The sequence below is a fragment of the Gossypium hirsutum genome, chromosome D12 (genome assembly GCF_007990345.1).
Source record: "Gossypium hirsutum isolate 1008001.06 chromosome D12, Gossypium_hirsutum_v2.1, whole genome shotgun sequence".
Taxonomy (NCBI): Eukaryota; Viridiplantae; Streptophyta; class Magnoliopsida; order Malvales; family Malvaceae; genus Gossypium; species Gossypium hirsutum.
Window position 1 is genome coordinate 2,961,427 of NC_053448.1, and position 26,010 is coordinate 2,987,436.

The 26,010-nt window shown below is 33.0% G+C and overlaps 1 protein-coding gene and 1 pseudogene across 1 annotated transcript; both read right to left on the minus strand.

The window, feature by feature from the left end:
* Nucleotides 1-1,629: 1,629 nt before the first annotated feature.
* LOC107955928 (probable cysteine protease RD21B) lies at nucleotides 1,630-24,690 on the minus strand (annotated as a pseudogene).
* LOC107953382 (scopoletin glucosyltransferase) lies at nucleotides 19,439-21,362 on the minus strand. The gene has a single exon (XM_016888679.2). The coding sequence runs from the start codon at nucleotides 21,057-21,059 to the stop codon at nucleotides 19,596-19,598; it is 1,464 nt and encodes a 487-aa protein (XP_016744168.1). The 5' UTR covers nucleotides 21,060-21,362; the 3' UTR covers nucleotides 19,439-19,595.
* Nucleotides 24,691-26,010: the final 1,320 nt, after the last annotated feature.

The window sequence follows — 26,010 nt, forward strand, 5'->3', positions numbered from 1 at the left end:
TATTTCCCATCAAAACAACACCTTTAGACACTGTTTTATAAGTTTTAAATCAATCTCGATTGGGATTCATGTGGAAGGTGTAGCCTGAATCAAGGATCCACTCCTCATTCACTTTAGAATTGTTGACAGAAACGACTAGAAGTTCACCATCGTTGCAGTCTTTTACAACATCAGCTTTACTAGAATTTTCTGGTTGTTTTCTTTTTTAATTCACAGCCTCCCTTTTGATCTTGTTCTGTAGCTGATAGCACTCAGATTTAATGTGTCATTTCTTCTTGCAAAAGTTACAAGTTTTACCTCTGTTTGAAGACTTCGATCTACCCTTAGATTTACTGTGAGGATTTCGTTCTTATGTCCTTCCATGATCATCATTAGCATTCCGATCTTGTCTCCCATGAACAATGAGACCCTCTCCCTAAGAGTTGGTTTTAACCACAAGATGCTTCATCTTATCATACGAGGTCAAAGAATCATAAACTTCATCAACTGTGAGAGACTCATGACTATATAAAATCGTGTCTTTAAAGGTTGAATAAGACGAGGGCAACGAACAAAGTAGAATCAACCCTAGATCTTCCTTATCATACTAAACCTCTATGACCTCCAAGTTTGAGATAATTTCTTTAAACACTATTAAGTGTTCGTACACAGACGCACATTCTTCCAAATGATGAGCATTAAGACGCTACTTCATATGCAGCTTGCTGGTTAGAGTTTTCGACATACATATGTTCTAGCCTCTTCCATAATCTAGCAGCAGTTTTCTACTTCATCACATCTTGCAAAATTTCGTTAGACAAATGCAGATGTAACTGTGTTAACGCCTTTCGATTCTTACACTTCTTCTCTTCCTCCGTCAATGTCGAAAACATCTTATCTACCCCTAGCAAGGCTTCCTCTAAGTCCATCCGTGTAAGAACTACTTGTATCTTTATCTGCCATAACACGAATCTAGTGTTGCGATCCAACAATAAAATTTTATACTTCAAAGACGTCATTACCGTGATTAAGATGAATAACCCGGAAGCTCTGATACAAATTTGTAAAAAATATAATATTGGTAATTACAATATATCGCAAATAAAAGAGAAAGAAAAATAAAGAAAACATAGATTTTTACGTAAAAACTTTTCGTGGAAAAAATTACAGGCAGAGGAGAAAAAAATTTACTATGTCGAATTCGAATGATTATAAGAGGAGTAGACTATGTCTATTTATATGCTTGTAAAACCATATTCTAATAGGAGTGTAGTAAGATTGAAACACCTTATTCTAATCAATATCAAATAGATGTAGTTTAATAAGGTTTGAACAACATTATTTTAAAATAAAATAAAAGAAATTTAGTTCTATATGGATTTTACATTTATTTTATTTTATCACTATATTTTATTTAAATAAGGATTCGAGTCACTTAATTCCAACACGTTCTAATATTGATATCAATATATGTATTTGGAAAGAATTAGAAAAATATCCATGGCCGACATTTACATTTGAGTCTGAGTATTATAATTTAAATGCAATTGTAATTACCATTAGGCATGTTCTAGCTGTAAGGCCATAGATGGGGTAACTCAGAGGGTAGCAACTATAGTGACCATCACAGAATTCAATTGGGCAGTAGCCCTACACAAAACAGTATTTACTAAGGCATACATGCAATAGCAAGTGCTTCTAGCATAGCATGTGTAGTATTCATCACAAACTGTCGAGGGCTTGACAGGTGAAGGTGCAAAGGGCGCTGGTTTAGGGAGGTTCTGTCCTTTCTTGATGGGGTATGATGCCATACTGCAATGCTACAATTTCTATTGGAATGGCCAACCACATTAATTTCAATTCTGATGTATCCATTCTCTGCCCAGTTTGAACCCCACGAATTCCTTACTATCCAGTAATCCATACTATTTTCTGTGTCATATCGCACGATAACAACACCACGGTCTAAGTCTATTTTGCAGTCATCAGAGAATACACCCTGAAAACACACAAAAAAAGTGTAATGCTTTTTTTTATATAAGCTTGAAAATTCAACAGTAACGAGACAAGCACTAGTTAACAATCATTGTTTCAACTATTTACCGATTGGTAGAGCTGGAAGGCCCTGCCACCAGCTTCAATGCCAACACTGACTGATAGGAGCGAAGCCAGAACAAATTTTTAGGGGGGCCAAATAAAATTTTAATTTTTTATAGTCTATATCTTTATAATTTTTGAAGGATTAAATCAAATTTTTATAATTTTAGCAGAGGCCGAAGTGTAATTTTACATTTACTAATTTAAAATTTTTTAAAAAAATTAAGGGCCTAAATAGTAATTTTACATTTTAGGGGGGTCGGTGCCCTTGCCAACCCCCTAAATCTGCCTCTGCTAACTGATCAATTTGCCATAGCCTTTTTCAATGAATTCTCATCGTTTTTAGGAACGTCTTCATATCCATCTGTGGAAACAATACGTGCATTTTTCTGAAAGGATGAACAGAAACTAAAAGAGGTTAACCAATCTGAATGAAGAACACCATGAGACACCAGCATAAAAGTGTCTTATTTGAGGTTGAAAAATATGTAAATTCTCAAAAGCACGGCAAGGGTAATCCTCTTCTGTGTCGATGCCACCATTTTTAATAAAGAATTGAAAGGCACTATCCATGAGACCTCTATTGCATCCTTCGTTCTACAATGTATCGTAGTCTACTAGTTCCTGCTCCGACAATGAGATGAGATCATCAGTTACAATCTTGCTTATCCTTTCCACTGCAGCAACAGTTAAGACGCTTAACAACTCATTTCATTCAAAATAAAAAAATAATCATTCAAACATGGAGAACATAGCAATGTAACAAGTCAGCAACAATAATGTCAAAAAAGATAACTTACCACATTGGTTCTGATCCTTGACAGGGATGACGACACCTTTCTCATTCCAATCTACAAAATCAAGTAATCATCACCAACCTTAAATGTGTACCTACGACTCTTGTTCTTCCCTGTAAGCATAAGTGGTTGGGTTTTTCGACTACTCTTGATACCTAAATACATAACCTTGCATTCTTTGTTGGTCAAATCTGCAAACCTATTAAGGCCAACCTTATATGTTTGGTTAATTGAGTTATGCTGTAACGATCTGATAGTCGGGGTGACAGAAAGTGAGATTCGAAACTCTGTTACCGTTAAATGAACCCGTAAATATTTCTACTAAATATTTACGAGGTTAGTTAGAAGTGAATTAGGTTTTGGTTAAGTAAATTTCGTGAAATTAGGAGTTGTTAAAGTACAATGACTAAATCGAGTATGAGTTAAAAGTTGAATTATAAATTGAAATAAACTAAAAGGACAAAGATAACAAATAAGCATTTATTTAATGTGGTGGGTGGCGTTAATAATTTATGTTGTGTATATTACTTTATATACATGTGTATGTTATAATAAATAAATGGTATAAAATGTATGTAAATTATATTATATATAGAAACATAATAAAAGAAATAGTAGGAAAGTGAAAGGAAAGATGATTGCATGCAAATTAGAAAAGAAAGAAAAGAAAAAGATAACGAAAGGGGGTTGAAGCTCAAATTGGTTAGTGCAATTTAGTCAATTTTTTTGTAAATTTTATGTTTTTGGAATCTTGATACCTAGTGCTACCCGACCCATGTTGTAATTTTTAGTATTGTTCAAGATTTTAGATATTAACATTGTTGAATAGTTTAAGTATTAAGGATAAAATAAATAGATTTTTAAGTAGAAATGGAAAATGACTAAATTGTGAAATAAATTGTTGATTTTGAGCAATAGGGACTAAATTAAGAAAAAATTGAAATTAAGGGTTCGAATTGAAAAATAGGGAGCTAAATTTAGTTTAGAGTTAAATTAGTAGAAAAATATAAAGTTAAATGTGAAGGCTAAAAACTAGTCTCGATTTAGAGACTAAATTGAAGAATAAGCAAAATATAGTGTGAAAATTGAAATTTAATGTGAAATTGAGTTGTGCAATATTAATGTATTTTAATTATTTTATTCCGTAGCTAAGGTCGTACTGGAATCCTCGAGTAAAAAGGGAAGGATAAAATCGACGTCGAATAACTCAGAATTCACGGCTTGTGTTTCTATAATCTGAACTCTAGTAAATTGTTGCATTTTGAACTATTGTGCATTGTACAAGAGGAGGTGAGAACTTTTGAACATTGGATTAAAATAAATCAAATGATGATTAAAATGACTCGATTATGAATATCATAAAATATGGTGTTTTATGACTGTTGAATTGAATATATGTGTATTGAGAAAATGTGATTATTATCAAATTGAATATATGCTTATATGTGATGATATACATTCATGAAATTGAGACATTGGTTGTATTGAAAGTAAAGTAAAACCCTATTAACTGTTTCGGGCTAAGTCAGATATAGATGGCATGCCATAGGATATGAAGAGTTCATAAATTTCTTCGACCTCGAGTCGATGAGGCACTGGGTGGCAATTTGCTTTTCTTTAACCAATGAGACACTGGGTGTCAATTTATATAACGTTGGACGCAGTTATTATTTCAAATTTATCCGATGAGGCACTAGGTATCAAACTGGTGTGTTGGTTGGATCCGTGTATCCGTCCAAGTGCGAGTCATGTTAATAGGAGAAAATTAAATAATAAAATATGTTATTGATTTTGAAATGGTGAAGATGAGAAATGAATACAAGATAAGAAAATATTGAAATGGCAAAATTGAAAAATGAATATGAGATAAGAAATGTAATATGAAATGATGAAATGAGATGTGAAACTTGAAATGAATTCAAGTATTGATAAAAAAAGATGAATCATGCCATTGTATGAGTTGAAATATTCAAATGTTATATGAAATGCCTTTGATATATATATGAATATGTGGAATTTAGAGGATGTAATAAAGAATGAGAAATTTCATATTATTGATTCGAAACATAAGTGCATAATATTTCTTGTTGCATTCTCACATTTTGATTACTCATATTAAATTAAATTGTTCGGATTATAGAAATACCACTAAGTTATACTCAACATGCAGTTTTATTTTCCGTGCGCAAGCTAGGTACTCTTCGACTTATCGCCGACTCAGCATCAAAACAAGAAATCCCGAGCTCAAGTGTGGTGATATCTTATTTTGTAATGACATATACCTAAGAAGTCTTGATTGACAGTTGGCTTGTTAATGTGATGTTATTTTGGTTTAAGGTGAATTAATGGTCACTTGTATATATAGTTGTGGTTTAAGCTATGTTTTGGTATGTAGTTTAGTTAATGTTGTGGTATGTGTATTAGTTTTAAAGCTTGATATCCTAAGTAGCTAGATGTTAGTTCAATATTGGCAAATTTGGTATGGATGAAAGTCTTGAATGATTGATGCATTGTTGAAATGTTTAAATATATGAAATGTGGTACCAATGAGGGTACATTGGTTAGGCATATTAGGTGATGGTTTTGGTATATCTTGAGCATATTTAATCGTGTTTTGAGAAGGTTAAATGATTGGTAGTTGAGTTGCTTAGTGCCCAATTAAGTAGGAAATGGTAAACTTGAGTTTTAAGGTACATTTTGGTGCACACGATCTGCCATACGGCCGTGTGTCACACATGGGCTTGTGACCCAAGTCAGTGAGTTACACGAGTTGGGGCACGGCTGTGTGTCCTAACTTCGAGAGTCACATGGCCTGGGGCATTCCACACGGCTTGACCACACGACCGTGTATCCTCTATTTTTAGGAATTTTAGAAAATAACCCTAAACTTTTAAAATTATTTCAAATTAGTCCCTGGCTGTTTTTAAACTATGTTTAGGGTCCCGTAAACTCGAAATAGGGGATGTAAGAGTATTTTTTACTCTGAATTAGGATGGATTAACAAACCTAAATTAAGTGCATTCTACTAATATCATCGAAGATAAAAAAAATAGTCGGAATATGGACCAATACTCTAATGCTAATAATTGGAATAGTTTTATTATGTGACGAACTTCTAGCATTCAAGAAAAGATAAATAGTGATAAGAGTGCAGATAGTGGAAGACCAAATTTAGCATTGCATAGCATGACTATTTATTCGATGGTATAAGATTCCAGTATGAAAGTATTAGATTATCGTGACCTACCATTGTATATTATAATGTTAATGGCTAGCTTACATGTTTAATTATGATTGATTATTTGTTTCGATTTGTTAGTAATCCTCGTGACCCTAACCTGATGACGAAGAGGGTTAGAGGTGTTACATATGTTTTGTGCAGTTATGCCTCGTATTTTTCAGCTTTTCTTCTCCCAGTTAAACTCTATTTTTAGTTTCCCACTTAAACTCTTATTAGTGTAGGTTATTTTAATATTTTTTGACCTACAAATTTAGCTTATAAATAGGCCATTTTTCCACCCTAGAAAAATAACCCATTAAACATTTAGGTATTAGCTTTTACAAGCTTTTAGAGAATTTTGTATTTACGTTTTGAAGGTTCTTATTTCGGGTTTCGGAGTTTAGTTTTATCTCTATATTTTGTATTATTCGTTTATGCCATTTTAGGGAAATCATCTTTGCCCATAATTTTTTATCCTCTTCGGATGGTTTTTTCACGTAAAATATTTGTGTTCAATCTTTTTAATTTTTTTGTTATTTTATTTGTTAGTTGCTTAAACCATGTTTATCCCCAATAAAATGGTATCAGAGCTAGTTCGATTTTTGTAAACTTGTTCAGAAATGACAATAATAATGTTTGTTATTGATAAGTTCGATGTCATCACAAATTTCAATCTATGGCAAGTTCTGATGACGACAATTTTGATTCAGAGCGATCTTGAGAAGGTCTTTATAGAGAAGACGCTTGCAGACATGGATAAATCAAAATAGGATAGGTTAGATAAAAAATCTCTATTAATGATTCAATTATGTCTACCAAATAATTTGTTGCAGGAGGTTTTGATGGAGAAAACAAAATTCACTTTATGGAAAATGTTAGAAATCCTCTACACGACAAAGTCTCTAGCTAATCGATTGGTGTTGAAACAACGTCTATACACATTTTGCATGGACGAAAATGAACACCTTAGAGGTCACATCAATTAATTTATTACTATTTTGAATGATTTAAAGAATGTTAGTGTTCAGATTGACAATAAAGATCAGGCTACGCTATTATTGTGTTTTTTACCCTTTTCATACAAGTCTTTCAAGAAGACTCTGATTTATGGCAGAGATAATCTCTCATTCGGGGATGTGAATGGTCATTTGTTGAGTAAAGACAAACTTGACAATGAGTTTGGTTCAGATAGACAAACCTCGATTTTGGTAGCATCAAGGAAGCTAACTAGAGATTTCGCTATTATAAGAAGTTAGGTCATGTCAAGGTAGATTGTTACAAACTGTGAAATGAAAGGGCTACTAAGAGCAACAAGGAAGATTTAACTAGTGCTAATTTGGCCAATGACAAGGGTGATGATTTCTTGTTGGTGTTAACAAGTAAAAGCTCCAAGCTTGCATCCAAGTGGATCTTGAATTCGGGGTGTTCTTTCCATATGTATCTCAACAGGGACTGGTTCTCTACATATAGTTCAGTTAAATGTAGAGTTGTGCGCATGAGGAATGGTTTACCCAGTAAGGTAACTGGTATTGGTACTGTTCAGATTAGGATGCACGACGGGATAATTAGGACACTGTCAGATGTCAGGCATGTGCCTGATTTAAAGAAAAATCTCATCTCTTTGGGAATTTTAGACTTGAAGGGCTGTAGAGTTAACATCGAGTCAAACGACATTAAGGTATCATGTGGGGCTCTTGTTTTGATGAAAGGTAATAAGATTGACAGTCTTTATGTTTTGGAAAGATCAACGGTGACTGGTGAAATAGGACATCCCTTGTTTATTAAGAAATCGAAGTTGACTCGTTTGAAGTAGAGACAACTTGGTCATATGAAGGAAAAAAGTATGGCCATTTCATATAAGAGAGGTTCTCTTTTGGGTGCAGGTTTTGAAAATATAGGGCATTGCATTTGTGAAAACCAGACAACGGTCAGTTTTGATTTGGTAATGCACAAGTCGAAGACTAGAAGTCTTTCAGCTTCTAAGAATAAATTCAACTCAGTTAATATCATGTATAGTTCAAGATAAGCCCATGACAAACTTTGGAAAAAAAAAGTTGTGGAAATACGAGTCAATGTGGAGATTTGTAAAGTTATACCTCGTATTTTTTAGCTTTTTTTCTCCCAATTAAACTTTGTTTTTAGTTTCCCACTTAAACTCTGATTAGTGTAGGTTATTTTAATATTAGTTTCCCACTTAAACTCTAATTAATGTAGGTTATTTTAATATTATTTGACCTATAAATTTAGCTTATAAATAGCCCCTTTTTCCACACTAAAAAATATAACCCATTACACATTTAGGTATTAACTTTTACAAGCTTTCAGAGAATTTTGTGTTTACGTTTTGAGGGTTCTTATTTTGGGTTTCCAGGTTTAGTTTTATATCCATCTTTTGTACTCTTCGTTTATATCATTTTAGTGAAATTACTTTACCCGTGGTTTTTTATCTTTTTCGGATGGGTTTTTCCACATAAAATATTTGTGTTCAATATTTGTAATTTTTTCGTTATTTTACTTGTTCGTTGCTTAAACCGGGTTTATCTTTAAAGATCTTGAAACATTTTTTGTTCTCTCCCAAGGCATTGTAAACCTTGCTATGCTTCACCAACCAGGTTTCATACATTTCCCTTATCTAAGCCTCAATTCTTTGCCATTGTTGTCCACCATGTCTGAGAATATAGTCAATTATTGACATGTCCAACCCAGATGATAGGGTTATTAGAAAGAAAATGAAAAAAGAAACTGCAAGAAGGTTGGGGATAGGGTTAGGGTTGAGGTAGATGAGGGCTATTTATAATTTATATATGAGAAAATAGTGGAAAGAAATAGAAGGAAATTGTGTTGAAAATGGAGTATTGAGTTTTGTATCTATCACGGTTTGGCAGTAGCGCAACGTGACCCACCCACTAGAGGTGTCCATGGACCGAGCCTGGCCGGGTTTAAGTTGGGTTTAGACTGGGCCCAACTAAAATTTCAGGCTCGATTGGTAGGTCCGACCTGAAAAACAAGTTGATATTTTTGTCCAAGCCTGACTTATATTATATATGCTTAACCCAGGTCCGGTCCGACCCTTTTTTTTAAAAATATTTTATTACATAAAATAATTTTTTAAAAAAATATACCAAATAAACTATAAAATTAAAACAAACAATTCCCAAAAATTATTAAATTATATTAACAAATATTAAAAATTGGATGAAAACTTATTAAAAAGAGGCAAATGAATTACCACAAAGGCATCTAAGTAAAAAAAACATAATTGATGCAATTCAAATGTTCAATACAAGCATCTAAGCATAATACCATAATCAATGCAAATGAGTTACCACAAAGGCATCTAAGTAAAGAAAACATAATTGATGCAGTTCAAATGTTCAACACAAGCATCTAAGCATAATACCATAATCAATGCAAATGAGTTACCACAAAGGATTTAAGTAAAAAAAAAACATAAAGGATTTAAGTAAAAAAAAAACATAATTGATGCGATTCAAATGTTTAATACAAGCATCTAAGCATAATACCATGATTGATGTAGTTCAATACATGCATCAACAAAATATTTTTTTTCAATCTGGAAATAAAGCTGGAAATTAGCTTGTGAAAAAAAAGGAAAATTTATATAATTTTGTTAATTAATAAAAAGACTGTGGAAATAAATAAATAAATAAATAAAGATAAACAATGATCGAAAGTGTTTAAATGTGAGTGGAATCGTGATATTCTTAACAATATTGATAATGATACAAAAAGTATTTTCATTGTATTTAATTTTTAAAATTGATGTTTTTATGATAATTGGAGACAAATAAGCAGCGACAAAGTTGTAGAAGGCAGAGAAGTGAAAACCAATAGCAACGACTAGAGAAGAAGCAAGAAGCGAAAACAACAAAAGGAAGAGAAACAGCAATGACGGCAGTAGCGAAAAAACAAGTGAAAAGCAGTAGAAGGAGGAGAAGCAAGAAACAAGCAAAAAAGAAGCAAGAAGCAACAAAAAAAATTTAAGGATTAGGGATTAAGGGGAAATAAGGATTGAAAAGGGAAAGGGGAATATCGAGACTGGGTCTGTTGGGAAGTGGGAATAAGGGTAAAAATTTTAGGTTACTAAAATCGGCTGGGCCCAGGATAAAAAATTATTGTCCGAAGCCTGACTCATTTTTAAAACGGGCCTCATTCTTATATCCAAGCTTATTTTCCGGGCCTATATTTTTATCCAGACCCTCTAATGGACATAAATAAGTCTACCACCCACCCATGACCAACTATATTTTGAAAGCTCTTTTTTCGTATTATTATACTTGGATAAGGTTTCATTTATTGCTTTCATTTAGGTATAGGTTTGGTGTGGAAGCCATTTTCCCATTTAGATGAAAACCAAAACTCGATTAACCATATTATTGTTGAAATAAATTTAATTAATTTTTATTTTTGTGCGGTGCACGATTTAATTGCGTATATTAATTTTATAATTATTTAACATTAAATTTTGTTTAACATCATTAATGAATGTACTAAAAAAATTAATAAATTGAGAAAGTAATTTAATTACAGAATATTTTAAATATATAAATAATTTAGAATATGTATATTAATGTTATTTAATCTTTAAAATCTTTAATATTAAAATAATACAAAAATTCATTTATAATTTGAATAATAATATAATTCAGTATAATTTAAATAATATTACTAATATTTTTATAGGTTATTTATTTTATATATATCGGGAAATTATTTTATTTTAATGTTTTTATATAATATTGAATATAGGAGATAGGGGAATTTGTTTTAATGTTAAAATTTGATATTTTATAATTATCTTTGGTAAATGCTATTAATATATGTCCTTTTAAAACTATATTTTAAAATTAATAATTTTTTTAACAATATCACTATAGATTCTGATCATATCTGCTCTTTTTAACACAATGCTTAGAACTACTCATAGTCCTTCCCCAACCTCTAAATAAGAGGATAATGCGCTTTAGCGCATTCAAACTCACGTCCTTCTGCATTGGTAACAATGCCCATCCCAATTGAGCTAATACCTAATCAGCACAAAAAACTTTATATATTAAAAAAAAACTCAATCGGCAAGAGATAATATATTTAAAAAAACTTTATATTTAATATATAAAAAATGCTAAAAAAATATATTTAAAGCCTGAAATAACTTAAAAAATTAGAAGGCAATAAGTAAAAGAATAATTTATTCAATTTAAAAATAAATACTTGAAATAGAATATATTATATGTCAAAAAATTGTAATGTGAACATGAATGTTTTTATTATTATTTAGCCACAACCTTATAATATATATATACCATTTGAATGTATTTTATTTATATGTAGAGAAAAAGGATGAGAATATGGAATTAAGATGAATTACCCAATTTAGAGATAATATTGAAATTAATTAATACAATGATTATTGTAGTAGGCCCAAATTGGCCCAGGCCCGTGTGGAATAAATAATGGGACACAGCCCAATTTTTATTCATTTCCAAGATATGCATTCCTAAATCAATTTCTTTGTTATCCATCTTTATTATCTTTGACAACTTATTCATTTCGAGCTATGCTCAGAACCAACTCAATTCTTATCCATGATTTTTTTTGCAAGCATGTTGCATTAGAATAATGATTAATGGACTAATAAAATTTTCACAAGGGAAGTTTTTCATATTACTCTAGAAGTCTCTGAATAATATAGGAACCTTAAACAGGACTATTGTTTAGAACGCACAAAGGAAGAGTCTAAATTAAGACTATCCCTTTAAATTTTTTTGTCGAAAACAAAATGACAAGATTTCGTGTTGGCGACAAAGCGTCAATGAGCAAGCAAACAATGATCACCTTACAATAAGAAGAGGTTTCCTCGAAGGAAAAAACATTAATTTGTGCATAGGCATTTGGTATGACACCCTGAGAATGGCATAGAGGGCCAAAGTGTTTCACATTGTGATAAGAGAAGATCGAGAAGTCATGTTTTTCAACCCTTGGGTTATAGTGAAAAGATGATACAAATTTTGCATCCCAGTGGATCAAACTTGGAGGTTTACAGTGGGGGCAATCTAGTCAAGTGTTTCTTTGGAGAAGCCAGCCGAGCAAGCAGGCGTTATAGCACATTAGCAATGAAACTTTAAATAAACTTTGAGTAATGATACCCTAAGTGGCAAGGAGGAATCATTCTCGAAAAATGACATTCTGCATTCATTCAAATGTCATTCATATATGTCTAGTTAGGAGCATTTGATTCATTTTGATCATGTCATCCTAATCATTAGGCATAATTAGGTTCATTATACAGGTCAAGTTCCCCAGAGAACAGATCAGTGATGATAACAGATATTGCCTTCCTGCATCGACAGTGAAGCAGATCGAAGACACTAACCTCGCCTCCCTCGGAGACAGTGGAGCAGGTTGAAGATAGCAGATCTTGCCTTCCTGCATAGACAACGAAGCAGATCAAAGATGGCGGATTTTACCTCCCTGAAGTTGCAGTGGAGTATATTGAAGCCAGTAATTCTATCTCCCTGAGCAGCAGTGGAATAGATTAAAGATTTCAGATATTGTCTCCCTAAGCAGTAGTGGGACAGATCAAAGATGGCGGATTTTACCTCCCTGAAGTTGCAGTGGAGTATATTGAAGCCAGTAATTCTATCTCCCTGGGCAGCAGTGGAATAGATTGAAGATTTCAGATATTGTCTCCCTAAGCAGTAGTGGGACAGATCAAAGATGGCGGATTTTACCTCCCTGAAGTTGCAGTGGAGTATATTGAAGCCAGTAATTCTATCTCCCTGGGCAGCAGTGGAATAGATTGAAGATTTCAGATATTGTCTCCAGTAGTGGGACAGATCAAAGATGGTGAATTTTACCTCCCTGTGGTTACAGTGGAGTACATTGAAGCCAGTAATTCTACTTCCCTGGGCAGCAGTGGAATAGATTGAAAATTACAGATCTTGTCTCCCTAAGCAGTAGTGAGGCAGATCAAAGAGGGTGAATGTTACCTTCCTGTGGTTACAGTGGAGTACATTGAAGCCAGTAATTCTACTTCCCTGGGCAGAAGTGGAATAGATGGAAGATTTCAGATCTTTTCTCCCTAAGCAGTAGTGGAACATATTAAAGATGATGGATTTTACCTCCCTATGGTTACAATGGAGTAAATTGAAGCCAGTAATTCTATCTTCCTAGGCAACAGTGGAATAGATTGAAGACTACAGATCTCATCTCCTTAGGCAGTAGTGGAATAGATCGAAGATTGCAGATTTTACCTCCCTGAGGTTACAATGGAGTACATTGAAGCAAGTATTCCTATCTCTTTGAAGTTGCAATGGAGTGGATTAAGACCACAGATCTCATCTCTCTGAAGTTGCAGTAGAGCAGGTCGCGTCAAGATTTATCTTTTAGTTGTAGCAGAACAAGTTGAAGCTATAAGTCTTATCTCCCTGAAGTTATAGTGGAGCAGACTAAAGATAGTAAATTTTGTTCTTTTGAGAAGCCACAAGGTACGAATCCTATCTCCCTGACGTTGCAGTGGAGTGGATCAAAGCACTGTTTCCTATACCTCTGAAGATGCAGTAGGAAGGAATGATGCTACCTAAAGCACTGAAGAAATCGAGGCTTAGTAGGACCGGGCACAATTGGGCCTTGTAGTCTTTGCTCTGTTCCCGTTACACGACTACGAGCAAAGAGGGGCAGCTGTAGTAGGCCCAAATTAGCCCAGGCCCGTGTGGAATAAATAATGGGACACAGCCCAATTTTTACAAAGCCCAAATTAAACCCTAGCCTTAACCCCCTCAAAAAAATAGAACCATAGCAGCATACAACCTTCAGCCCTAGCCGCCGCACATCAGCACTGTACCACCACCCTTTGCGCACGTACGTGTCCCACGTACATCTTCAATTGGCCGAATCTGCGCAACAAATGGAAAAATAGATGCAAAGAACGAGTAAACGAAAGAGAAAAGCGTAAAAAAGGAGAAAATAACAGGAACACAACTGTGTTGTGTTATTTCTTTGGTTTTTTTATTTTTATTTTTTCGGCTATAAAAAGCCTGGACCTAGGTACTAAAAGGATAAAGAGAAATACATGAAAATCAGAGAGAAAAATCAATAGAAAGCAAATATCAGTTTTAAGGTGATTTATTAAAATTTCTTTAGTTTTTTTTATTTTTGTTTAGTTTCTGTGCATACAAAAGTAAAAGAAAAGGGAGAGAGGCTTACCTCGCCCTCAGATTGGCTCGAAAAAGGGTTAAAAAACCCAGTTTGGCGCGCCTCCGGCCACTGGTTGCGATGAAACCACGGCGGACGAACGGCGGCGCAAGGGACTGAGGCGAAACCCTAGCAGAGGAAAATTTTTTTCTTCCTTTCATTTTTTTTCTTTTTATTCTGCTGCAAATTGATTTTTTTTAAAAAATACTGCTTTAAATAGCAGAGTAAAACGGCGCCGTTTTGTCCAGGCCTTGACCCGCGCGCTGACCCGACCCGAAGGGGAGGATCCGCGCGTTTGGCTTTTAAGGTCTAATTGCGCATTTGGCCCCTGTTTTTTGTGACTTGCTTCAGTCAAACCGATTTGTTCTTTTTGCAAATTGAGTCGCATTTTTTTGTGTGTTCCAATTTAACCCATTGATGCGCAGCGTTTTGGGAAGGATGGGATAATTTCCCTTTTGGTCCTCCATTGTTACGCGCGCTTTCGAGTGGGCCCTTTTTTAAATTTTATTTTAAATTCGCCCCATTGCTTCGTTTTTAACTCAATTTAATCCATTTTTTTTGTTTTTATCATAATTATGCTATATCATTTTTATTTTATCCTATTTATTGATATTATTAATATTATTATTATTATATACGCCTATCTTAATGCTTAATTAATACATATATGTTTTTAAATTTTCATGAACACATGCATTCATACATTTTTTTTAAAACTTTTTTTTACAGTTTTTTAACTTTCTCATATTTTATATTCCATATATATACTTATATGTTTTAAAATAGATACATATATGCATACATATTTTAGTTCTTATATACACATATTTCATATATTTTTATATATTCTGCTCCCATAGTTTATATAAATAAATATGTACATATATATGTGTATATGCCTACATTTTCTAATTCATATGCATTTTTTACATATACATGTTTTTAGAAATTATTATAAATTTTGTTTTATTGGTTCACTTATATATGCATTAACGTATGTACATTTTTTTTTATTTTTTACAATTTTCATATTCACGCATACATGCATTTATATATATATTGCATTCCATCATTTTATACGTATTATCGTATGTGTGTTAAGTATATGTGTATACATATCTGCAAATTTGCTTACTGTACTTGTATATATATTTGTAAATATTTATTTATATATGCTTTAAATTAAAGTATTTGCCTCATAATTGTTCATTGAGGTTTTCAACATACTTTTTAGAAATTATTTCTTTTTGGTTTTATCAAAGCCTTAAAATCAATTTTTCTCAATTCATAAGTTTTTGTGAATAAAAAACAATATTCAAGGTTTTGGGATTGTCGAGGAAAATTGAGCCATAACGTATTGGGTTCTGATTTTCTTTGCTGATTTCAAATTACCGAGGATATTCTTTATTTTAAATACACAAGCACCAAAAATCATTTTTGGGAACTTAATTTGTCGTGCCCTAACGTATTGGGTGTGGCATGTTACCTTCTCGAAATGAAGATTTTCGCATAAAATAAAAAGTGATATTCAAAGTTCGAGGATTATGAGGAATTGTACCCTAACGTATTGGGACTCGATTTCTTTACATGACTTGAGCAATTTGTTATCCTTTTGCAAGTTTCATCATTCAAGCTTATTTTAAAATCTTTTTTAACTTTCGACACTAAGACATTAAATAATCAATTTGGTACCAATTTTGGGCGTTACGAGGGTGCTAACCCTTCCTCGTGCGTAACTGACTTCCAAACTCGTTTTCTCAAAATTCGTAGACCAAAATCATTTTAAGGTGAGCCGATCACACCTTAATAAAGGATCGGTGGCGACTCCAATTTTTATTTTTAAAATCGACAACCAAATTTTTGTTTTTCAAAAACGGTTTCGACAATTATAATTATTAAAAGCTGTGAAATAATATATTAATTAGTTGATTTGCTCGAGAGGTTAAAAGGGGCCGTCGCTAATATTATGTAAAAAGTAGATATAAAGTTATTTAATATTTAATATTTTTTATATTTAATTATAAATGAGATAATATTATAAAATTAATAGCACGTTTGGTTGGTTATAAAGCCAACCGGTTCGTGTCTATTCTGAGGGCAATTGTTCTCTGTTAGTTTGGTTGGCCAAATGCCCCTGAATAGCCATTCTTTACTTCATCCTCTAAATGGCTATTTCAAGCAACTCAGGATATATATTTTTCTATTATTTTCTTTTTAACCCAACCAAAAACCAAAAGGAAAAAAAAATGGTAATAACAAAAATCATTCAACACATCCTCACGAGGGAAAATTGGAGCAAATTAAAGAGAAACTCTAATTGAGTTAATTCACAGTCATTCATTGCAGATGGAAGTTCTTTAAATTTTTGGGTATTCAATTGGTGGTGAATAGTGGATGGAAATGATGAGCATGGTGGTTGACGACCAGAAGCTGAAAAAAAAATTTCTAATTTCTGGATTTTTGAGGGAATGAGACACGAGAGAGGAGAGTGAACATCGGCAATTGATGGCAACATATGACAACATGCAAGAAGAAATTTTTGACATGAAAGTAGCAGATGACGGAAAAAAAGAGTGGTGAAAGCCACAAGTAAGTTCTGTAGATTTGAACTTTTGTGATGAATTTTAGGGAAAAAAACTAAGATGGGAAAGAAAAAGTGGAGAATTGGATGATTCTTCTGGGTTGATCACAACCAGGGTGGTAGCAGAGGCGACGGCGATCGTTGCCAGAATCTGAACTTTCATAAAATGTTTTCTGCCAAACAATGAACATTCTGTTTGAATTAAAAAAGGAAACTAGAGAAGATGATTTTTTGAAAACAAAGATGAACGGTTCATCTCTCAAAACGAAAGGGAGAGTTTGAATTTAAAAAAAAAAAGAAATAAGATGATTTTTTGGAAAAAAGATTAACAGTTCATCTTTCAAAGTGAGATGGAGAGAGAATTTGAGGGAGGGGAAAGGATTGTATGAAACAGTCATGCCACGTCATTTGTGTCACTTCCCAATCAATTAATGACATGTCAGCTAATTTTTACATGTCATTTACAACTCATTTAATTAGATTTTTTAATCATTTAATGACATGTCAGCTAATTTTTACATGACATCTCTACCGTACTGCTATTTTTTTTCTGGCAACTTTTTTGCTGCCTCTTCATGATCTCTTTGCCACCCCTGCTACTATTATTTTTTTCTGCAACTGCTTTGCTGCCTCTTCACGTATCTCTGCAACCCTTGCTGCTATTTTTTTGGCAACTGCTTTGCTGTCTCTTCACGTCTCTTTGCAACCCCTGCTACTATTATTTTTTTCTGCAACTGCTTTCTTGCCTCTTCACGTATCTCTGCAACCCTTGCTGCTATGTTTTTTGGCAACTGCTTTGCTGCCTCTTCACGTCTCTTTGCAACCTCTACTGATTTGCTATGTTTTTTCGGCGTGGCTGCTGCAATCGATTTTACAGGTGAGGTTTTTTTTTCCCTATTATGCTAAAATAGATAGGAGAGCAAAAAAGTCAATGCTAGTTCCTAACAATTAAATGAATAGGTTAAACTATTCTTGAGTAGAAAACAAAGATCTAATCTTTAGGTAGCTTTTCATGTAATACAATATAATTAAATAGATTTAGATAAAATTAGTGAATTCTAGCATTATGCTCAACTGGATCAACATGTTAGGTTATTCAAGGCTGGTTAGGTGATTTAGTTTGGGATGTTAAGTATTTCCACTTGATTTTCATTTGTTTGAAATATAGTTCTATTTAGAATCTTTTAAATAATTGTGATTTTTAATAATAATGACTTAGCGTACTGAATTTTTTTTATGATTTTCAAGCGGTGTTTTTATTAGATTTTAATTGTTCTTTTAAATTTTTTAATAATTTCTTGTATTATCATGATTTTTTTATTATATATTAAAATTTATTCTCAGGTTTTGTTAATTTATAATTTTCATTTATGGAGACAAATCAAGATGAAATAGTTCATCTTGTCGAGAAAAAAGATAACTCCGTTGAAGAAATAAAAGTGGGACTGAAAGTGCATTCCGAAGAAGAGGCTTATAATCTTTATAATCAGTTTGCTTTGAGTAAGGGGTTTAGTATTCGAAGAGGAAATAAGAGACGAAGCATGACTGAGCCTATAAGACAATGTGAATTTTTATGCTTGAAATCTGGGTATCATGAACACGAAGATGTTGGCAAAGTGAAAAAATTTAATCGTCTAGAAACAAGGACGGGTTGTCAAGCTAAAATTCGTTTTACAATAGAAAAAGGTGTTTGGGTTGTTTCTTAACTTTAATGATTATCATAATCACCACTTAGCAACTTCAGAAGAAAGAATATATTTAAGATCAGGAAGAAAAATTTTGGAAGGACATGGAGATGTTATTCGTTCAATGGCTGCTATAGGAATTAAACAAACAAGTTATTGGGTTTGAAAATATTACATTTACCAAATGAGATTGTCATAATTTCTTGCAAATTGAAAGAGAGAAACTAATTGAAGCAGGGGATGCAGAGAGCATTATCAATTTTTTTCAAATATAAGCAAGCTAAATACCCTATGCTTTTCTATTCAATGCAAGTGGACCAGAATAATCGACTAGCTAATTTTTGTTTGGAGAGATGGAAGATCAAAATTGGATTACGATTGTTTTGGAGATGTTCTTGTGTTTGATACCACGTATAGAACTAATAAGTATAATTTGGTTTGTGCTCCATTTGTCGGAATCAACAATCACTAGAATAATATTTTGTTTGGTTGTGCTTTTTTATCGGATGAAACCATTGAGTCATTTACTTGGCTATTTGAAATATTTTAGAAGCCATGAGCCATCGACAACCGAAGAGTATTTTCACTGATCAAGATCAAGCGATGATGAAAGCAATAGAGATTGTCCTCCCAAGAATCTTCTCATAGATTATACATGTGACACATTTCAAATAATGAAAAACAACATCTTGCTAACCGTTTTGCCAATGCTGAGTTCAAAGCACAATTTAATAAATGCTTTGAATAAGATTACAGCTCTATTTCATTTCATTCAACAAAATAATAGCAGTAGGGTTGTTAAAGGTACTTTGGTCATTTCAATTTTTTCTTTATGTTATTACAGATCTATTCAATTCAACCAAACTTAAGAATAAAATTACACTTCCATTCCATTCAACTAAATAATTTGATTATTGATTACAACTCTATTTCATTAAAGTCCTATTCCATTCCTCCCAACGTGAAGGAAATGACAACTAAACCTGGAACTACAAATATGATATGCGTGACTCATGATTCATTTAACGGCGTCGGGAGCTGAGTTGTTGAATCAGATCATTCAAATCACGGAAGGATGAACCTCCTTCTTCAACAGCTCTTTTAGCCATTTCTCCTAGTGCCTTGGCTCTGCTTCTCATTTCCTCTGCTTTTTCACCCACCATTATCTCCTTCACCGCCTTCTCTATAGCATCTCTTTTCACAAAATCCCCCACCACTTCTTTCCATTTTTTCGTTCCAACTCCCACCCCAATCTTCAGAACATCTGTCACCAGTTTTTCATTGTAAAACTGCTCCGCGAACACTGGCCACGTCACCATCGGCAAACCAGCTGAGACGCATTCCAGGGTTGAATTCCATCCGCAATGAGTCACAAAAGCTCCAACTGCTTCATGGTCAAGAATCAACACTTGTGGTGCCCATCCTCTTATCATAAGCCCCTTGCCTTCCGTTCTCTCCTCAAACCCTTCAGGCAACCAATCCTCTTCATTGTTGCTCTTTTCTTTCTTCACAACCCAAATGAAGTGCTGCCCTGTGGCTTCAATGGCGAAAGCTATCTCCGTTAACTGAGCAGTATTGAAATCGACTGCAGTTCCAAAACATATGTAAACCACCGATTTGGGTTGTTTAGAATCAAGCCAGCTTAAACATTTTTGTTCATCGACCGATGGTTTCTTCCCTCTATCTAATTTATCTTCAATGGCCCTATTGCACAGTGAAACAGGGCCAACATGCCATACCTTTCTTCCTATAACGTTCCTGTAGTGATCGACATAAGCGGCTTCTAGCTCATAGAAACTGTTGACGATGAACCCATAGCTTTTCAGCTCTGCTTCTCTCCATTTTTTAACCGACCTGGTAAGTTCATTTTCTTCATTTTGTGTAAAAATAACAGCCATCTGATCTCTTGTGAGTTTAATATCACCAGGAACGTTAGGAAACACAAAAGGTTCAGAACCTGATTTGACTTTCTTCTGTGGCTCATATAGACTAACAGAATCTGATATACACAACGACAAGAAACTGCCACCATTAAACATCAACCTGGGGATGTCATACTTGTCTGCAATATCACTGGCCCAAGTGAAAAACATATCGACGAGCAAGCAATCTGGTTTACATTCTTGTATGAGCTGCTCAAAGGGTTGTTCAAACATATCTGCGGCCTTGAAGAATTTGGCAATCATATCCAAGTTGACTCCTTCGGAACTTGGGATGGAATCAAAGTTTTCACAGCCCTCGGGTAATCCAGCTTCAACACAAGGAAAGTTAAGGACTTTGAGGTGGATATCGAAGCCTGAATTCTTGCTTCTTTCGATGGTGCTGGAGATGAAAGGAACATTGAGTGGAGTGGTGACGATGGTTGTCTTTACACCTCTCATAGCGAACAGCTTGGTCATATCAACCATGGGTATCATATGGCCGTGCCCCATGAAAGGAAAGAACAAAACATGAAGCTTAGGATTCTCAGTCGCGTCAACACCCATATTTTTTTCCTTTTCAATAAAATGATTCAGAACACAGAGAAAGGTCAGATTGTAAGAAACTGATGAAGATATCAGACATGTGGATGGCACTTATGGAACTTTAGGTTCATCATCTTTTTCACTAAATAAAGGGTAAACTACCCACTTTGTCCCCCAACTTTAGCTCCTTGTAATTTAGTCGCCCAACTTTTAAAGCGATTTCATTTTGGTCACTAAAAATATCTTTTTTTAAGTATTAATCGAGGTAAAAAAAATTCAGGATTAAAATGAAAAAATGGTAAAACCTAAAATAATGCATTAAAAATTTTCAAATTGTACTTGTTTATTATCCCATTGTTGAAAGTTGTAAATTTCTTTTTTTTTCAGTACTTAAATTTTAAATTAAATAAATTAAATAAATTATTGAAAAAAAATTATCACTTGATAATTCAACCAATTTGTTACTATAATATTAAAATTAATTAATATAATCTCCTTATAAAATTTAATATTTAATATTATGTTTTCATATTATCCTTAATGGAATCAACTTAATTAACTTGATTTTATTTTATGTTTACTCCGACCAATACTTTAAAAGATTTTTTTTGTGACCAAAATGAAAGTGATCCGGAAGTTAGGTGACCAAAATAAAAGTGTAAACCTGATGTGATATGTACAATCAAATGCCATTAGAGATTTAACGTTTAGGAAACTAAAATGAAAGCGTCCTGAAAATTAGATGACTAACTGAATAATTTACCCTAAAATAATGATCCACTTATGACAAAAAAAAACTTTAGATAATGATCAAATCGTTTAAAAAGTGCCTGAAAGTGAGGGATAAACTTTTTAAAAAGAACTCAAAATAAAGATTTTTCAAATATTATATATTAAGTTTCAAATTATATTCTGATTACTTTTTTTTTTCTTTTCAATCAAATATCTAATTTAAGGTTTGTAAACACATCAGTATTTACCTAATTTTTTTCTACAAAGAAGACTAAAGTATATGCCCAGCCATTCTTTAATCACTTATGTAAAGATTAGTTCCTTATTTAACATTTACAAGGAATCTCTAAAATGTTAAAGGAAATAATTTAAACATTTACCAAATAAACAAACCACTAAAGAAATCCTCGTGACCCTAATCTGATGACGAAGAGGGTTAGAGGTGTTACATATGTTTTGGCAGTTACGCATTGTATTTTTTAGCTTTTCTTCTCCTAGTTAAACTCTGTTTTTAGTTTTCCACTTAAACTCTTATTAGTGTAGGTTATTTTAATATATTTTGACCTATAAATTTAGCTTATAAATTGAACATTTTTCCATCCTAGAAAAATAACCCATTGAACATTTAGGTATTAACTTTTATAAGCTTTTAGAGAATTTTGTATTTATGTTTTGAAGGTTCTTATTTCGGGTTTCGGAGTTTAGTTTTATCTCTATATTTTGTATTCTTCGTTTATGCCATTTTAGTGAAATCATCTTTGCCCGTGACTTTTTATCCTCTTCGGAGGGTTTTTTTCACGTAAAATATTTGTGTTTAATCTTTTTAATTTTTTTGTTATGTTACTTGTTCGTTATTTAAACCATGTTTATCCCCAACAAGATGGTATCAGAACTAGTTCGATTTTTGTAATCAACCTGTTCAGAAATGACAATAATAATGTTTGATATTGTTAAGTTCGATGGCATCACAAATTTTAATCTGTGGCAAGTTCTGATGACGACAATTCTGATTCTGAGCGATTTTGAGAATGTCTTTATAGAGAAGAAGCTTGAAGACATGGATAATCAAACTATGATAGGTTAGATAAAAAAATCTCTATTAATGATTCAATTATGTCTAACAAATAATTTGTTGCAGGAGGTTTTGATATAGAAAACAAAATTCATCTTATGGAAAATGTTAGAAACCTTCTACGCGACAAAGTCTCTAGCTAACCGATTGGTGTTGAAACAACATCTATACACATTTCACATGGACGAAAATGAACACCTTAGAGGTCCAATTAATCAATCAATTTATTACTATTTTGAATGGTTTAAAGAATGTTAGTGTTCAGATTGACAATGAAGATCAGACTATGTTATTATTGTGCTCTTTACCCTTTTCATACATGTCTTTCAAAAAGACTCTGATTTATGGCAGAGATAATCTCTCATTCGGGGATGTGAAGGGTCATTTGTTGAGTAAATACAAACTCGACAACGAGTTTGGTTCAGATAGACAAACCTCAATTTTGGTAGCATCAAGGAAGCTAGACTAGAGATTTCGCTATTATAAGAAGTTAGGTCACGTCAAGGTAGATTGTTACAAACTGTGAAATGAAAGGGCTACTGAGAGCAACAAGGAAGATTTAGCTAGAGCTAATTTGGCCAATGACAAGGGTGATGATTTCTTGTTGGTGTTAACAAGTAAAAGCTTCAAGCTTGCATCCAAGTGGATCCTGAATTCGGGGTGTTCTTTTCATATGTATCTCAACAGGACTAGTTCTCTACATACAGTTTAGTTGAAAGTAGAGTTGTGCACATGGGGAATGGTTTACCCAGTAAGGTAACTGGTATTGGTATTGTTCAGATTAGGATGCACGACGAGATAATTAGAACACTGTCAGATGTCAAGCATGTGCTTGATATAAAAAAAAATCTCATCTCTTTGGGAATTTTAGACTTGAAGGGCTGTAGAGTTAACATCGAGTCAAATGACATTAAGGTATCATGTGGGGCTCTTATTTTGATGAAAGGTAATAAGATTGACAGTCTTTATGTTCTGGAAGGATCATCGGTGACTGGTGAAATAGGACATCCCTTGTTTGTTAAGGAATCGAAGTTGACTCGTTTGAAGTAGAGACAACTTGGTGATATGAGGGAAAAAGTATGACCATTTCATATAAGAGAGGTTCTCTTTTGGGTGTAGGTTTTGAAAATATAGGGCATTGCGTTTGTGGAAATCAGACAATGGTTAGTTTTGATTTGGCAATGCACTAGTCTTTCAACTTCTAAGAACAAATTCGACTCAGTTAATATCCTCTATAGCTCTAGATAAGCCAATGGCAGACTTTGGAAAAAAAGACGTTGTGGAAATAAGAGTCAAGGTGGAGATTTGTGGAGTTATACCTCGTATTTTTCAGCTTTTCTTCTCCCAATTAAACTCTATTTTTAGTTTCTTACTTAAACTCTGATTAATGTAGGTTATTTTAATATTAGTTTCCCACATAAATTCTAATTAATGTAGGTTATTTTAATATTATTTGACCTACAAATTTAGCTTATATATAGGCTCTTTTTCCACCTTAGAAAAAATAACTCATTACACATTTAGGTATTAACTTTTACAAGCTTTCAGAGAATTTTGTGTTTACGTTTTGAGGGTTCTTATTTTGGGTTTCTGGGTTTAGTTTTATCTCCATCTTTTGTACTATTTATTTATGTCATTTTAGTGAAATTACCTTTACCCGTGGTTTTTTTATCTTTTTCGGATGAGTTTTTCCACGTAAAATATTTGTGTTCGATATTTTCAATTTTTTTGTTATTTTACTTGTTCGTTGCTTAAACCGAGTTTATCTTTAAAGATCTCGAAACATTTTTCCTTTTCTCCCAAGGCATTGTAAACCTTGCTATGCTTTACCAACCAGGTTTCATACATTTCCCTTATCTAAGCCTCGGTTCTTTGCCATTGTTGTCCACCATGTTTGAGAATATACTCAATTATTGACATGTCCAACCCAGATGATAGGGTTATTAGAAAGAAAATGAAAAAGAAACTATAAGAAGGTTGGGGTTAAGGTTAGGGTTAGGGTTAGGGTTGAGGTAGATGAGGGTTATTTATAATTTATATATGAGAAAAGAATGGAAAGAAATAGAAGGAAATTGTGTTGAAAATGGAGTATTGAGTTTTGTATCTATCACGGTTTGGTAGTAGCACAACGTGACCCACCCACTAGAGGTGTCCATAGACCGAGCCTGGCCGGGTTTAGGACAGGTTTGGGCTGGGCCCAACTAAAATTTTAGGCTCGATTGGTAGGCCCGGCCTGAAAAACAAGTTGATATTTTTGTCCAAGCCTGACTTATATAATATATGCTTAACCCGGGTCCGGTTCGACCCTTTTTAAAAAAAATATTTTATTACATAAAATAAATTTTTAAAAAATATATCAAATAAACTAGAAAATTAAAACAAATAATTCCCAAAAATTATTAAATTGTATTAACAAATATTAAAAATTGGATGAAAACTTATTAAAAAGAGGCAAATGAATTACCACAAAGGCATCTAAGTAAAAAAAAAAACATAATTGATGCAGTTCAAATGTTCAATACAAGCATTTAAGCATAATACGATAATCGATGCAAATGAGTTACCACAAAAGGCATCTAAGTAAAGAAAACATAATTGATGCAGTTCAAATGTTCAATACAAGCATCTAAGCATAATACCCATAATCAATGCAAATGAGTTACCACAAAAGATTTAAGTAAAAAAAAACCATAATTGTTGCAATTCAAATGTTTAATACAAGCATCTAAGCATAATACCATGATTGACGGAGTTCAATACAAGCATCAACCAAATAAATTTTTTCAATCTGTAAATAAAGCTGGAAATTAGCTTGTGAAATAAAAGGAAAATTTATATAAATTTGTGAATTAATAAAAAGTTTGTGGAAATAAATAAATAAATAAATAAATAAATAAATAAAGATAAACAATGATCGAAAGTGTTTAAATGTGAGTGGAATCATGATATTCTTAACAATATTGATAATGATACAAAAAGTATTTTCACTGTATTTAAATTTTAAAAATGATGTTTTTATGATAATTGGAGACAAATGAGCAACGACAAAGTTGTAGAAGGCAGAGAAGTGAAAACCAATAGCAACACTAGCGAAGAAGCAAGAAGCGAAAACAACAAAAAGAAGAGAAACAACAATGACGACAGTAGCGAAGAAACAAGTGAAATGCA

What these genes read in the sequence shown, in the direction of transcription:
- LOC107953382 (XM_016888679.2), bottom strand. Translation starts at nt 21,059, where the DNA reads ATGGGTGTTGACGCGACTGAGAATCCTAAGCTTCATGTTTTGTTCTTT.